The sequence below is a fragment of the Protomyctophum parallelum genome, assembly GCF_964188405.1.
Source record: "Protomyctophum parallelum genome assembly, chromosome: 2".
Classification (NCBI taxonomy): domain Eukaryota; kingdom Metazoa; phylum Chordata; class Actinopteri; order Myctophiformes; family Myctophidae; genus Protomyctophum; species Protomyctophum parallelum.
Window position 1 is genome coordinate 12,697,817 of NC_139699.1, and position 13,621 is coordinate 12,711,437.

Here is a 13,621-nt window from a genome sequence, read left to right on the forward strand (position 1 = left end):
AATCCTTTTATTCTGTCATTTTCCTTGCGTGTGACATAGTTCCGTACAGGTGATCACAAAATAGTGTGACATAGATAGGGTCCTTCTTCCATGTCATTGAGGAATAATGGTTATAAAATATTACTATGAACATACAGTACAACCTTATCATAACATTCCTTAAAATATTGGCATTTTACTATAGGTTTTTAGGATACTACATATAAATACAAGTTGTTTGGACACCAGCAGAGTGGGAGCGGTACAGATATGAGAATTCTGCTATAGGTGTCCACGATGGACGGTACAGTCCTGTGGTGAAAAAACCCCCAAAAACAATTAAGGCCATTTCCGGCTGTCATTGGCAACGTGTAGTAGACAGCTGAACCGTGAACATAATGCCTCGTCTAAGTCTGACTTATGTCGACTCGTACACCAGTGTCGTGCACCAAAAATAGCCTAAAAGCTCCCAATGCGTTGCGAGCTTGCGGAGCCGATAACGTCAGTATGCACTCCGGCTGCAGGACGTGCCGATTGACAAGAGCAGAGCGCAGAGTTCTTGTCGGTAAGCGAAGCGATATAGCGTGTACATTTGAGCTTAATTTAGGTCTTGACATTAAAATGAGTAGGCGCCGTGGAGAGTGGAGACATCATGCTGAGGATAGAGGTACAGATTACTGAACTCTGACCTTTGGAGGGATATGCAGAGCAATAACTCAAATTAGCTCCACCTGCACTACCCGCTACAAGTTGCATATCATCATCGCCGCGGGGAGGAAACCGCCCTACTTTTAGAAGCCCATTATGGACGGGAACCCCTTTTGGTGTTTTAACTACGCATTATTTAGCAGATCTACAAGCTCATAGTTACGAGCTTGTAGGTCTGCTATATCTTTTTTTTATCGTGAAAATGTGGCACAAATCTTTGAATATATACTTTCAGAAGACTTTTTATTTATTTCGACGTCAGGCCTAATAGCCAATAACCCCCCCCCCCCCACCCCCCCATAAATCAACACTATGGAACACCTTTACATCTGTGTTCTGGTTAAAATATTGAACCAATGAAAATTATTAAAAAGTGCTTCAAATCGCGTACTACTCCGTTGTACCCTCAAACGGTGTTAAAGCAACTCACAATACCAACTTAAAGAGGCAGTATTGCATCGTTTTAAAAAATAAGGTTTTCTTCATTTCCCGAAAAACAAAAAACATACATTTTGGGTTTCTCCCCCGGACAGCAGTGATATGCAACTACATACAGGTTAGGTTACTGCCAATAACGAAAAATGTCCCTATGTGCTTGGCATAGTTTCTACAAGCGTCTAGGGGTCTTGTGGGAGAAGAGTATACAACACTGCCCACTGCGCCTCCCATGAAATCTTCCACCATTTGTTGGGTTGATGATGGAATGGGAAAACCATTACCATTCCAGATCTCCCACAGGTGTCAAGTTGAGAAGTGATCTGGCGAATACATACAGGCTACACATTGCGGTCATGCAATTAGCGCTAAGCAACAAATTGCCTTGGGGTTGGGTGTGAATCTAACTAGAATAGAACCAACAGGCCAAAAGGGAGGTCATGGTCATTTCCCTCTCTTAAGGGCTAATTGGGAGTCAGCTTTTCCAGAAGAATGTAAACCAGAATGTACCCCACTGCCAAACAACTATTCCACAATCTCCGAATGCTATATCGAAAGCATTTGAAAATTGTGGGAGGGCAACTGCCTGGCCATACGAGACCACGACCACGACCACCCACTGCCTAACTTAACCTAAGGGACATAAATAAAACTAAATGTGAGGCTGGGCCGAAGAACTACCCAACTTGGTTACATCAACTGGTACACGCCAAGCTGCTCTCTAGCAATTATAGCAAATGCACAGAGTCCACATTCTTTACAGTACTCAGGTCAGGTGTTTGTAATATAAGATGGTCCCTATGGTCCCAACACAGGGACCATAGAGGTCCCCATGGTCCCAACACAGGGACCATAGAGGTCCCCATGGTCCCTACACAGGGACCATAGAGGTCCCTACACAGGGACCATAGAGGTCCCTACCCTGTGTGGGACCATAGAACACTTCCAAACCACATGGACATTCGTTGTGGATGAGATGGAAAAACAAACATGCTTCATCAAAGAAAAGATAGATCTGACGGCAGACTTGCTAATGACACTTTCACTGAAACATTCTTTTACACAAATACACTTACTAGTATACTGTATGTACAGTCATTCACAAACACACACACACCCCCCATGAAAATAATGACATTGGGAAATTCGGAAGTTTCTACGGTTAAAAATCTCTTCCAAATTTAGATAAAACTAAAATATCCTTTCAAAAAAATCAAATCTTTCTATATATCCTAGAAGACATGCATATATTCAAAATATGTTAAGGAGAATATTTGTTTTGTATACTTATATTGCCTCTGTCTTTATAAATGTGTATATGATGTGTGTATGTACAGTTAGTCTGACAATTGCAATATTATTTCATGTTTGCCGAGAAAAGGCTCCAATACAGTGTTTCTCTTTGTCAAATCAAAAGGTGAAAATACGACCATGTCTGCATGCCCTGCATTATGCATGTGCATTAAACAAAACGCACATGGTCAAAAATTGCTGTTTCCCAACAGAATCTTCTGTTGGGCAAAGATCAGAAGATGAGGTGCTGAGCCTCGCTCAGCAGCCATGCCTTTGAGATAGTGACTAGACACGGCAAACTGCTGAAATGCCTCGAACATCAACACGCCAAAAGGCTTATGGTTGAAATGAACTGAATGCATTCTTAACCACTTTAACCCCGGTGTACCTATTCTGGGCACATCATGGGCAAAGAAATGTACAATTTGGAATACAGGGCTTAAATGGTTAATATATTGGTGTAAGGACAACCTACTGCTTCTTATGGACAAATGAATAAATGCCCCAATGTGTCATTAAACGTGGTATAAGGGTATACAAGGCACCTCAAATTGGCTTGTCCTTTGAGAGGATGAATACATATACTAGCATTAAGTGACTGAGGGGATGAGTACATACTGTATGTCAGCATTAAGTGTGGACAAGACTGAGGGGATGAGTACATAACTAAATACACCACACCCTGATTTAAGTGTGGACAAGACTAAAGACAGGAATGAAAAGACCATCTTGTGTCGGCAGACCTGACTGACTGACATACTGATATCACACCCGGAAGCATCTTCCACCCAAGTGTCCGAAATAAGGGACCTAATTTATACCGTTTTTCAATTCAGAAAATCGGTTCAACGATGGAAATACAATTCAGGCGTACTGTATATAAGCCAGGGATGGATTGAGAAAACCAATCAGAAGAAGCATAACATGATTATCTGGGGGGGGGCATGCAGATATCAGGGTCTTCATTGGCCTTAGTATTGCATCAATGATATGAGACTACTTCCTAGAGAGGAGGGGTCTAACAGTAGGTTAGATGTTGGAAACATTCAGCTCTACAAGAAACTACCAAGATAAGAATAGGAAACCCTGAAGCATTGAGCCATGAATTCAGATTTGATCATCGCGATGTTCCAGCTGGAGATCTGGCAACTGTTTGACGGTCAACAAACCAACCAGTGGCTGAACGAAAAGCTCCACGTTCTGCATTTGGAAGAGACCATTCTGCCTTTAGAAGAGACCATTCTGCCTTTAGAAGAGACCATTCTGCCTTTAGAAGAGACCATTCTGCTTCCTCGTAGTAGATCAAGGTGACCACAGAGGACGCACCGAACGGACTGGAATCCTTCACGCGTTTCCTTTATTTTGGCGATTGCTTGTAATAATTGTTTTTAAAGAAGCAGCTGGTAGGCCAGACGGGTAGACGATGTGATCTTGGGGAATATGAAATATGTGTGAACCGGATATGGCCTTTGTGTTGCTTTGTGTGCGTTTGCTTGTGGCGCTTGTTGTCTAGAACGGTGTGTAGTCTACAGGGTACATGATAGGAAGCCAATTCTCAGTGAAGACGGCACAGTGCGTCCATCCAAGATGACGCATCAACTGGAAAATAAAAGTGAGTGAGAGGCAAGTGAGAGGAAGTGATGGAAGATGTCTGCATCTAGATTTTAAAATGTTCTTTGCTGGTATGTTTAAGTTACTGCAACAAGAACATAAAACAAAATACACATTTAGAGATACAGTAAAAGTTAACGAGGGGAGGAAAAGGTAGTCATTTTTGCTTCATACCTGAATGCAGTTCTTCATGTTTTCTTTGCTGGGCTTGTCCTCGACTATCTTGGAGGCGTATTTCAAGGCCCGGCCATACATCTTAGTTGCCAGAGCATGCTTATAGGAAAATGTCAAGACCTGAACAGAGAGGAGACAAGATTTAAAAAACAAACAATAAGAGGGTTAAGCTTTTAGCATAGTTCTTCAGAACAGTTCCTCTGGATGGTGGTCTGACCACGTAAGACAGACAGACAGTCATGATTCATATCTTACATCAGGGGTTCCCAAACTGTGGCGCACGAACGCATATAGGCTAATGCTATATGCTGCATTACTTGCCATATATTGGCATAATATGTTCATATATTTCAAATAAAACCATAGCACCGTCATCCCCGTCATCGGTGGTAAAGCGCTGGATTAGACTTGACGGAGATCGCCGTCAACGGCAGGTGAATGAGTTAATAATTGAACTCTGTTGTGTGTGTTTACCTTGGTGTCAGTTAGCTCCGCCCACTTCTGCACTTCCCAAAATGTATCTGTGAGGGCTTTGGTAACAGACTCCTGGGTGTCGTCAGAGCTGCTTCCCACCGGTTCCCCCTCGGTCTCTAGAGCCAGTGTAGCGGTACCGAGCACCGGTACAGAGCCCTCGGCGCTGGCTCCTTCCTGGGGCTCAGGGGGAACCAGGAGCTGGTCGGCCAGAGCCACGCCCTTCCTGCACAACGCATCGAGCAGCGAAGACTTCTGCTTCTCCATGTCACTGAAACACAACCATGCAGGAGTCAGTCAGCCTCAACTCTGTGATCCTGGTCTGCATGTCTAACAACGTACTCCTCTCTGGTCTGCATGTCTAACAACGTACTCCTCTCTGGTCTGCATGTCTAACAACGTACTCCTCTCATCATCCTGGTCTGCATGTCTAACAACGTACTCCTCTCTGGTCTGCATGTCTAACAACGTACTCCTCTCTGGTCTGCATGTCTAACAACATACTCCTCTCTGGTCTGCATGTCTAACAACGTACTCCTCTCTCCTGGTCTGCATGTCTAACAACGTACTCCTCTCATCATGTCTAACAACGTACTCCTCTCATCATGTCTAACAACGTACTCCTCTCATCATGTCTAACAACGTACTCCTCTCATCATGTCTAACAACGTACTCCTCTCATCATGTCTAACAACGTACTCCTCTCATCATGTCTAACAACGTACTCCTCTCATCAGTTCAAAGAGATTCTACAGACCTCTTGATGGTCGCAGCGTCCGGCCGGGGGTCCGTCTTCATGGTGAGGTGGACGGCCAGGGCCGTCTGGTCGATGTTGGACATCACGATGTCAGCGGCTGACACGACCTCATCGAGGCGCTTTAAACGCTCCTAAGGACAAACAGTAGGTTAGCGTTTAGGCACATCAAACAGTAGGTTAGCGTTTAGGAACATCAAACAGTAGGTTAGCGTTTAGGCACATGAAACAGTAGGTTAGCGTTTAGGAACATCAAACAGTAGGTTAGCGTTTAGGAACATCAAACAGTAGGTTAGCGTTTAGGAACATCAAACAGTAGGTTAGCATTTAGGAACATCAAACAGTAGGTTAGCGTTTAGGAACATCAAACAGTAGGCTAGCGTTTAGGCACAGCAAACAAGGAGGAATCAGAACACAACTTGTCTTACTTTAAATGAAAGGACAACTTCACCACTTTTCAACCTATCTTCATAATTATAATAGGTGATAGGTCCTCACTAATAATCATGATAAAATGCCACCATTCTTTTCTACTCGGTCTGTGTCTCATAGGAGGGCTGTGGGCAGTTCAGAAACCGGTCTGTGTCATAGGAGGGCTGTGGGCAGTTAAGAAACCAGTCTGTGTCTCATAGGAGGGCTGTGGGCAGTTCAGAAACCAGACTGTGTCTCATAGGAGGGCTGTGGGCAGTTCAGAAACCAGTCTGTGTCTCATGGGAGGGCTGTGGGCAGTTCAGAAACCAGTCTGTGTCTCATAGGAGGGCTGTGGGCAGTTCAGAAACCAGTCTGTGTCTCATAGGAGGGCTGTGGGCAGTTCAGAAACCAGTCTGTGTCTCATAGGAGGGCTGTGGTCAGTTCAGAAACCAGTCTGTGTCTCATAGGAGGGCTGTGGGCAGTTCAGAAACCAGTCTGTCTCATAGGAGGGCTGTGGGCAGTTCAGAAACCAGTCTGTGTCTCATAGGAGGGCTGTGGGCAGTTCAGAAACCAGTCTGTCTCATAGGAGGACTGTGGGCAGTTCAGAAACCAGTCTGTGTCTCATAGGAGGGCTGTGGGCAGTTCAGAAACCAGTCTGTGTCTCATAGGAGAAACCCATCCACCAGTGACATCATCGATGGGGAATCCAAGCCAATTGAAACTGCAGGCGTTCTAGTCCTGAAAAGTTGCAATGCGAAAAATGGAAGCCATCGTTCTCACGATAATAAAAATCTAATTTTTGTGAATAAATCTCGTTTAAAAGAAAATCTGCCTAACGATGATGTCACTGGTGGACGGGTTTCTGAACAGACCACATTCCTCCTTTGAGAAGCAGACAGAGTAGAAAAAAAGTGTGCCATTTTATCATGGTTATTCGTGAGGACCTATTATATTGAAAAGTGGTCCTTTAAAGAAGTACAGAATGTGAGTGCTGCCCTCATTCTCTTTAGAGTTAGATAAATCTGTGGTGTGTGTGTGTGTGTGTGTGTGTGTGTGTGTGTGTGTGTGTGTGTGTGTGTGTGTGTGTGGGCGTGTGTGTGTGTGTGTCTGTGTGTTAGAACCTTTTCCAGGTCCAACTGATGTAGTCTTTGCACATGCAGAGGGAGGTAACAGGAGTGCGTTTCCTTCAGCTCATCATAGAGGGCACTGCTGTCCAACCTGAGAAAAACAGAGACACAACAACAGCATCATTAATCAGACCAGTGTGTGTCCAGTGGAAACCTCGTGTGAATCTGATCTCAGGTCAGAATGGGTTAAAGTACCTATGCATAAATACAACAAGTCTGAAGTCACCTGTCCTACTTTTTTGTAGCAGGGCAAAATACACCATATACACAATCTACACGATCTGAACCGATATAATAAAAAAAGAATATATATATATATATATATATATATATATATATATATAGGCATGAACATAGGCTAGTACATATCCAAACATGTGCAGGTGTTGGATTGTACATCAAAGATGATCCTTTTGAAACTTCTCAAGGGAACTTTCAAAGCCCATTTTAGTCTGGACTGTAGATCGTTCCACGACCAACCCCCCTCGGATTTGAATGCTGGTACTACACACCGCAGCCAAGCATTTGGCCTGAGGTTTTGGACCAGGTCGAATTTGGATGAAATGTAAGACGGCAGGTCACCCAGAATGGCTTTATAAATGAAAATATGCCAATGCTGAAGCCTGCGAGCTGCCAATGAGAACCAACCGACTGCAGCATACAACGTGCAGTGATGTGTTCTGAAAGGTGAATTTGTTATGAATCTCAGTGCAGCATGGTACAAGGGATCCAATTTGGTCAAGGTTGAGGAGCAGGCAAACCTATAAATGGTATCACCATAATCCAATTGGGACAGAAAGAGACCAATGACCAGTTTTTTACGAGCTGAACAAGCCTTCAATCTGTAGAAGAAACCCAGAGTGAATTTAAGCTTTTTGCACAAGGAATCAATATGAAATTTGAAGTTAAGGTGTTTATCCAACCAAAAGCCAAGGTATTTGTAGCATTCCACCCACTCAATGGGAGATCCATCGAGAGTGGAGATGCTTATTGGAGCTGAAATAGCTCGTGGAGTGAACAACATAGCTTTAGTTTTGGGATGTTAAGAGACTTCTTCTTACTTTGTCATCCACTGAATCTTGAGGTCTCTCAGAGCCTCTGCGTACTCCTCCTTCACATCCTTCTCCTTCTCCACCTCCTTGTCCTTCTCCTTGGCCCCGTTCTTGGCCTTGTTGGGCGCAGGGATCAGGTGGTAGACGACTGGAACAATGTCCTGCGTGAACACACACAACATGCTGAGGTCAAAACAAATGAAAACATAATCCACAAGTATCTATTGCAAACCACACCATAGTTAAAATTAACTCTATTTACGTATATAGCTATTGAGAATATGCCAGTACACATGGACGTCGTAGAACAGATGATGTGTGCTAACTAACTACCAAGTGTCATTTTAGACCAAACATTCAAAAATTGTCTTTACAAAGTAGATTCTTAAAAGGTTGTGCCATTTCACTGACCACCAGAAACACACAATGCACCTCAAAAAACAACACGTTGACAAGAATTATGTTGACGGATTTTACATCATTAAGAAGAAAGAGAAAAAATAAAATAAAAGTCCATAATCTCCCCCAGGGTGATTTCCCCTCTGAAGCCAGTAGGTGGTGGCAGAGCACACCAATGCTCTGTGTTGTTGAACAGTGAATGCTAGACTCATCGCAGTACCTTTTTAAACTTTCCTTGTCGTTTTGCAGAGGCCTGCCCCTGGTGGTCAGAATAACACACAGTAAGGAATGGAAAAAACACAAAACACACCAAAAAGGATTCTCTTCATTCATCTTTAGACCCGCCAAGTGGTTCCGAAATCTATTCGCCTACCTTTCAAAATGTTTTACAATTTATCATATCCCCATATTTGTGTGCTCATATTGGCCATTGCGGCTTAGTGAGAGTGACTGCCCTCCTGTGGCCATGTGTCACACTGCCCCCCTGTGGCCATGATGTGTCACACATTCCCCCTCTATCCACTCTGCCACAAGGGTCAATTCTGCACCTCTACTGAGTGGTTCCACCACTCGAGTAGTACAATCTTGATACACATAAATTGGAAAACAGTGACAAACAGACATAGAACCATCATGTCAGCAATGAATACTAATATAGAACTTGTAGTAGAATAGTCAAAAATACAATGTTGTAAGAAATAAACTGTTCTGAGTAACATTTTGCCCGAAAATAGCCCATCTAAAAGCTCAAAACGAACTGTGTTTGCGACACAAGTTTGAGTTAAGCTAAGGAGAGATTTGGTGTAAGAGGGACAAAAGAGCGATCCATGTACAGACCACATTTAAGTGGTTAACTAATTTTGGGCGGGAACCCCTTTTGGTGTTTTAAACATTGTTATAATTTAGCTATTGAAAAATAGCAGATCTACAAGCTCATAGCGCCACCGAGTGGCACGCTACGAGCTTGTAGGTCTGCTATTTTTGAAAAATCGTGAAAATGTGCGTGAAAATCTTTGAATATATATACTTTGACAGCGATTTTTTTTTACTCAAAGCTTTGCTTCTGTCGGGGTCCCTGGAACCACATATTTTCTGATGGGGGTCGGCGGCCAAATACATTTAATTCTAGGGGTCCTTGACATGAAATATTGAGCACCACTGATGTGGTTGTCATCATGGTTGAAAATTGTCATGATTTAGAAGACTTTTTTTTTTTTTTCGACGTCAGGTCTAAATGGGTTAACTCAATCCCCGCCAGGATTAATTAATAACATGCCAGGATATCGCATGTCACAGACACCATGTAGTGGAAACTCCTGTAACTGTAACCAGAAAAATAAATCTAAATTTTGGAAATTATTAATCGACTTTGAATCGTTCATAACGGAATCGCGATTCTAATTCGAATGGATTTTTTTGACACCCCTAGAGGAGAAGTACAGGCCGGCGCCATTACTGTGACCGCTAGGCTCCGTGCAATAAGCGCTGGTTTTGACCAGACATGGAAGCATAAAGCTGTTAACATTCTAATGAAATCGCAAAATACGAAGAGTCAATTGAAATAAGAGAAATGCTTTTTTCATTTTCAGGTCATTAACGCATTTCTTGAGACAAAAAATTATAATCTAAAATGCATTTAGCGTTTACATTTAATTTACAGATGTGCTCATTCTATGACTCAATTAAAAAGAAATATAAATACAAATTTTCAAGAAATGCTCCGCTAATTAGTGGAAATTATTAAAATGAAAATGCAATTTAGAAAATTCTGTAAATTCAAGTAAATAGGAGAAATGCTTTTTAACCTTCAGATAATGAAGGCATTTAAGTGAATGTATAATGCAATTTAAAGCGTTTATATTTCATCTCCAGGGTGTGCTCATTCTATGACAGAATGAAAAAGCAAAAGCAGTTTACATTGCATTTTCAAATTGGCGTGTGTACGATTTGAAAATGAAATATGATTTGCTTCATCTCCAGGTGTGCTCATTCTATGACCGAATGAAAAAGCAATGTCAACTCAAATCACATTTTCATGGAAATGAAAATGCAATGCCATTTTCTTTTTCATTCTGTCATAGAATGAGCAAACCTGGAGATGAAATGTAAATACTATTGCATTATATATTCACTTAAATCCGAAGGTTAAGGTCTTATTTCATTTGAATTTTCTAAATTGCATTTTCATTTTAATATTGTCCACTAATTAGTAGGGCATTCTTTGAAAATCGAAAATCTAATTATCTTTAATTTATCATTTGAATTGTCTCATAGAATGAGCACTGTAGATTAAATGTAAACGCTATTGCATTTTAGATGTATTTTTGTCTCAAGAAATGCGTTAATGACCTGAAAATTTAAAAGCATTTCTCTTATTTCAATTGACTCTTCGTATTTTGCCATAGAGCACCGAAGTCCTGACGTCACTGTCAGAGGGCGTCAGTCCCCAGGTTCATGTACTTTTTATTTGCATTGTGATCTCCATAGGGGGATTTTAGATCGCCTCATATAAGAACTGTGTTTGAAAAATAAACTGATCATCCCGGCCTTTTCACTCATATGGATGTGAAGCATCAACTGAAGGTGGAAATGTACAAATATACCCAAAGAGTAACAAAATAAGTGTTATAAACGAGTCAAACAACCCAGAGACTACATTTCCGGGTAGGCGGGGTTGCTGCATCTGCCCGTCGTACAACAGAAACTAAATGTTAATTACGTTTATTTTAATTTAAGTTTTATTGATATTTAATGTTTCGTGGTTAGTACGAGTCGAGTCACCACCAGCTGAGCTTATGTCAACGAGGAATCTCAGGAACGCAATGTGTTGACAGCTGGGCGTGACGTATATTAGCAGCAACATTGCCTTCATTATGCTTCATATGTAGTTTCAAGGCTTTTGCGGCCACATTAATTCCATTTTCTCCAGAAACTGGCTGTATCAAATATGACATCATTAACTCCCCTGACAGAAAGGCCGGGGTGGTCGGTTTATTTTTCAAACACAGTTCTTATATGAAGCGACCTAAAATCGCCCTATGGGGATTACAATGCAAATAAAAAAAGACATGAACCCGTGTATTGGCGCCCTCTACTGAAAGTGACGTCAGACTTCGGTGCTCTATTTCATTTGAATTTTAGCAGCTTTATGCTTCCATACCTGAGAGGGGGATTTGGAGACTAAAGCGACTGAAAGAGAGCGTGCACACACACGTGTGCACAATCAAGATGGTGCAGTCCAGTGTCTAAGCTAACAACAGATAGCCACCCGAAGCTAATGTGAGTATCCTTTCCACTAGATCGGATCAAACACGTTTTTACAACTGAATAAACATAGCCTACGTATTTTAACAGCGTCGCTTCCCGACATATAACGCAGGCTACGTTTTTTGGCGGGGAAACGGTTAATGGGAATGACCTTGCAGTGGCTACTTGAAAAACAGCAACTGTTGGACAGTACGGTTACATACATAGCCCATTGCATTGGTTTCTTTGAAGGACATTACGGTTACATACATAGCCCATTGCATTGGTTTCTTTGAAGCAGGCAAGTGAGACAAAACAGTGGATAAAGTTATTCAAATATTTACAGCAGTTAGTAATGGAAGTAATCAAATAATCTTAAGTAATAAGAATTTCCAACCCTTGAAATAGAGTTGGTAGTTTTGATGTCTTCATCAAAATCACACATTTAAAGTGATATTTCACTTTGACTTGATTGACATTAAATTTGCAGATTTTGGCATACAACATATTTTATGAAAGACACTTCTGGTGTCTTGGCAAGGCATATATCTGTTTTCACCATTGCCAGAAGCATTAATAAGCCAACAGTCTATCGCCTATGATCACTTTAGTATTTTATGTAAATGTAATGCACAACACAATACAGTGCTGTTATTGACATATTTTTCGTTTTCCATTATCGCATGAATCCACAACTACAAGAAGTTATTTTGTTTAGGGTCACAAGATACTAACTGGCTAAGGGTAATTATTCCTCTGGGCTGTTGGCATTTTGTGACCCTTGAACAAATTAATAACTTGCTATGGTTGTGCACAGGCATCTTACAAGAGGAAAATAAAGGTAGGTATTTCAGACAGTGACAACATCTGCACTGTGCTATTCAAAAGAACAGATCTGTACATAAGATAAAGTGGAAGTACATTAGAAATGTTTGTGAAAACCTCCTGATGACCTGTAATTATGCCAGGTGCTTCCCTTCTTTGTGTCCAACATGTATTAACTGAAGCATTGCAACCCGATGAGAAATATTAATTTGCATGTATTGTTTTTCAGGCTTGGTTATGTTCAATAAGGGACAACTTGAACAAGAACGTGTTGAATAATATACAGTTTCCCCAGGAGATTGACTACGTGTTCAGGTTAAACATTGATACTAAATATCGCTTTAAGATCCAGTGAATTAGGGTGGATACAATTAACAAAACAAAAAAGATAGTATGATTAGATCTGACAAGAGGTGATGGTGATGATGGGATCCTTAAATGTGAAACCATCTGCAAAAATACAGAAGGAATATGCAGGAATATAATGTATACAGGAAGAAAACAAAAAGACATTGAGGCCAAGCCCCGGCTGAAATGGAGAAAAGGAGTATAGAACATAAAGATTGGAAACAAAATGAAAGCCTAGAGCCCAGAGATTTACACTTACAGCTTTCTTGCCAAATTCCCCCTTGGGCACAACGAGAGAACCTGTCAGATAGCATCCTGGACATGTGCCCTTAGGGACCCTGCAGGAACGGAAATGACAGACGGGTGAGATTAAAAAGAGGGAGACGACAGGGGAATAGAAAGACAGAGTTAGACACATCCAACATCTCATTAATGGGCCTCTAACGTTAATCTCAATCCTTTTTTTCCCTCTTTCCATTTTAAAACCCTTTAGAGAGATGTTTTTACCATGCCAATGATGTCATGACACATTTGGTTTTCTATGTAACGGGTCCCAGGACCCAAGGGCGGTCTTTTCCCAAGGACAGTTTATGACCCAAGGGCGGTCTTTTCCCAAGGACAGTTTATGAGTCATTTTAAACAAAGGGCAGCGCTCAACTTGTGTTTGATCTTTCATGGTTATAATATGGTCATATACACGTGTAGAAAATGTGTTATGAAAGAATTCCAAATCTGGAATACTTTTAAGTTTAATATTTGTAAAACAAAAGTATATATGCAAACATAGA

General features: G+C 41.5%; 1 protein-coding gene across 4 annotated transcripts in view; it reads right to left on the bottom strand.

Moving 5' to 3' along the window:
• Positions 1–13,621, bottom strand: part of tpp2 (tripeptidyl peptidase 2) — a 301,990-nt gene that overhangs the window by 270,901 nt on the left and 17,468 nt on the right. For 2 of the 4 annotated variants that reach the window (XM_083759747.1, XM_083759749.1), the window contains 8 exons: positions 13,093–13,171; positions 8,635–8,673; positions 8,025–8,176; positions 6,958–7,054; positions 5,429–5,559; positions 4,675–4,942; positions 4,201–4,320; positions 1–4,014 (listed from right to left, as the gene is read on the bottom strand). In XM_083759747.1, the coding sequence (XP_083615873.1) occupies positions 3,925–4,014; positions 4,201–4,320; positions 4,675–4,942; positions 5,429–5,559; positions 6,958–7,054; positions 8,025–8,176; positions 8,635–8,673; positions 13,093–13,171 (976 nt within the window). In that variant the 3' untranslated portion in view covers positions 1–3,924. The remainder of the gene's footprint in view (positions 4,015–4,200; positions 4,321–4,674; positions 4,943–5,428; positions 5,560–6,957; positions 7,055–8,024; positions 8,177–8,634; positions 8,674–13,092; positions 13,172–13,621) is intronic. The other 2 variants (XR_014568945.1, XM_083759748.1) reach the window with 2 other exon arrangements.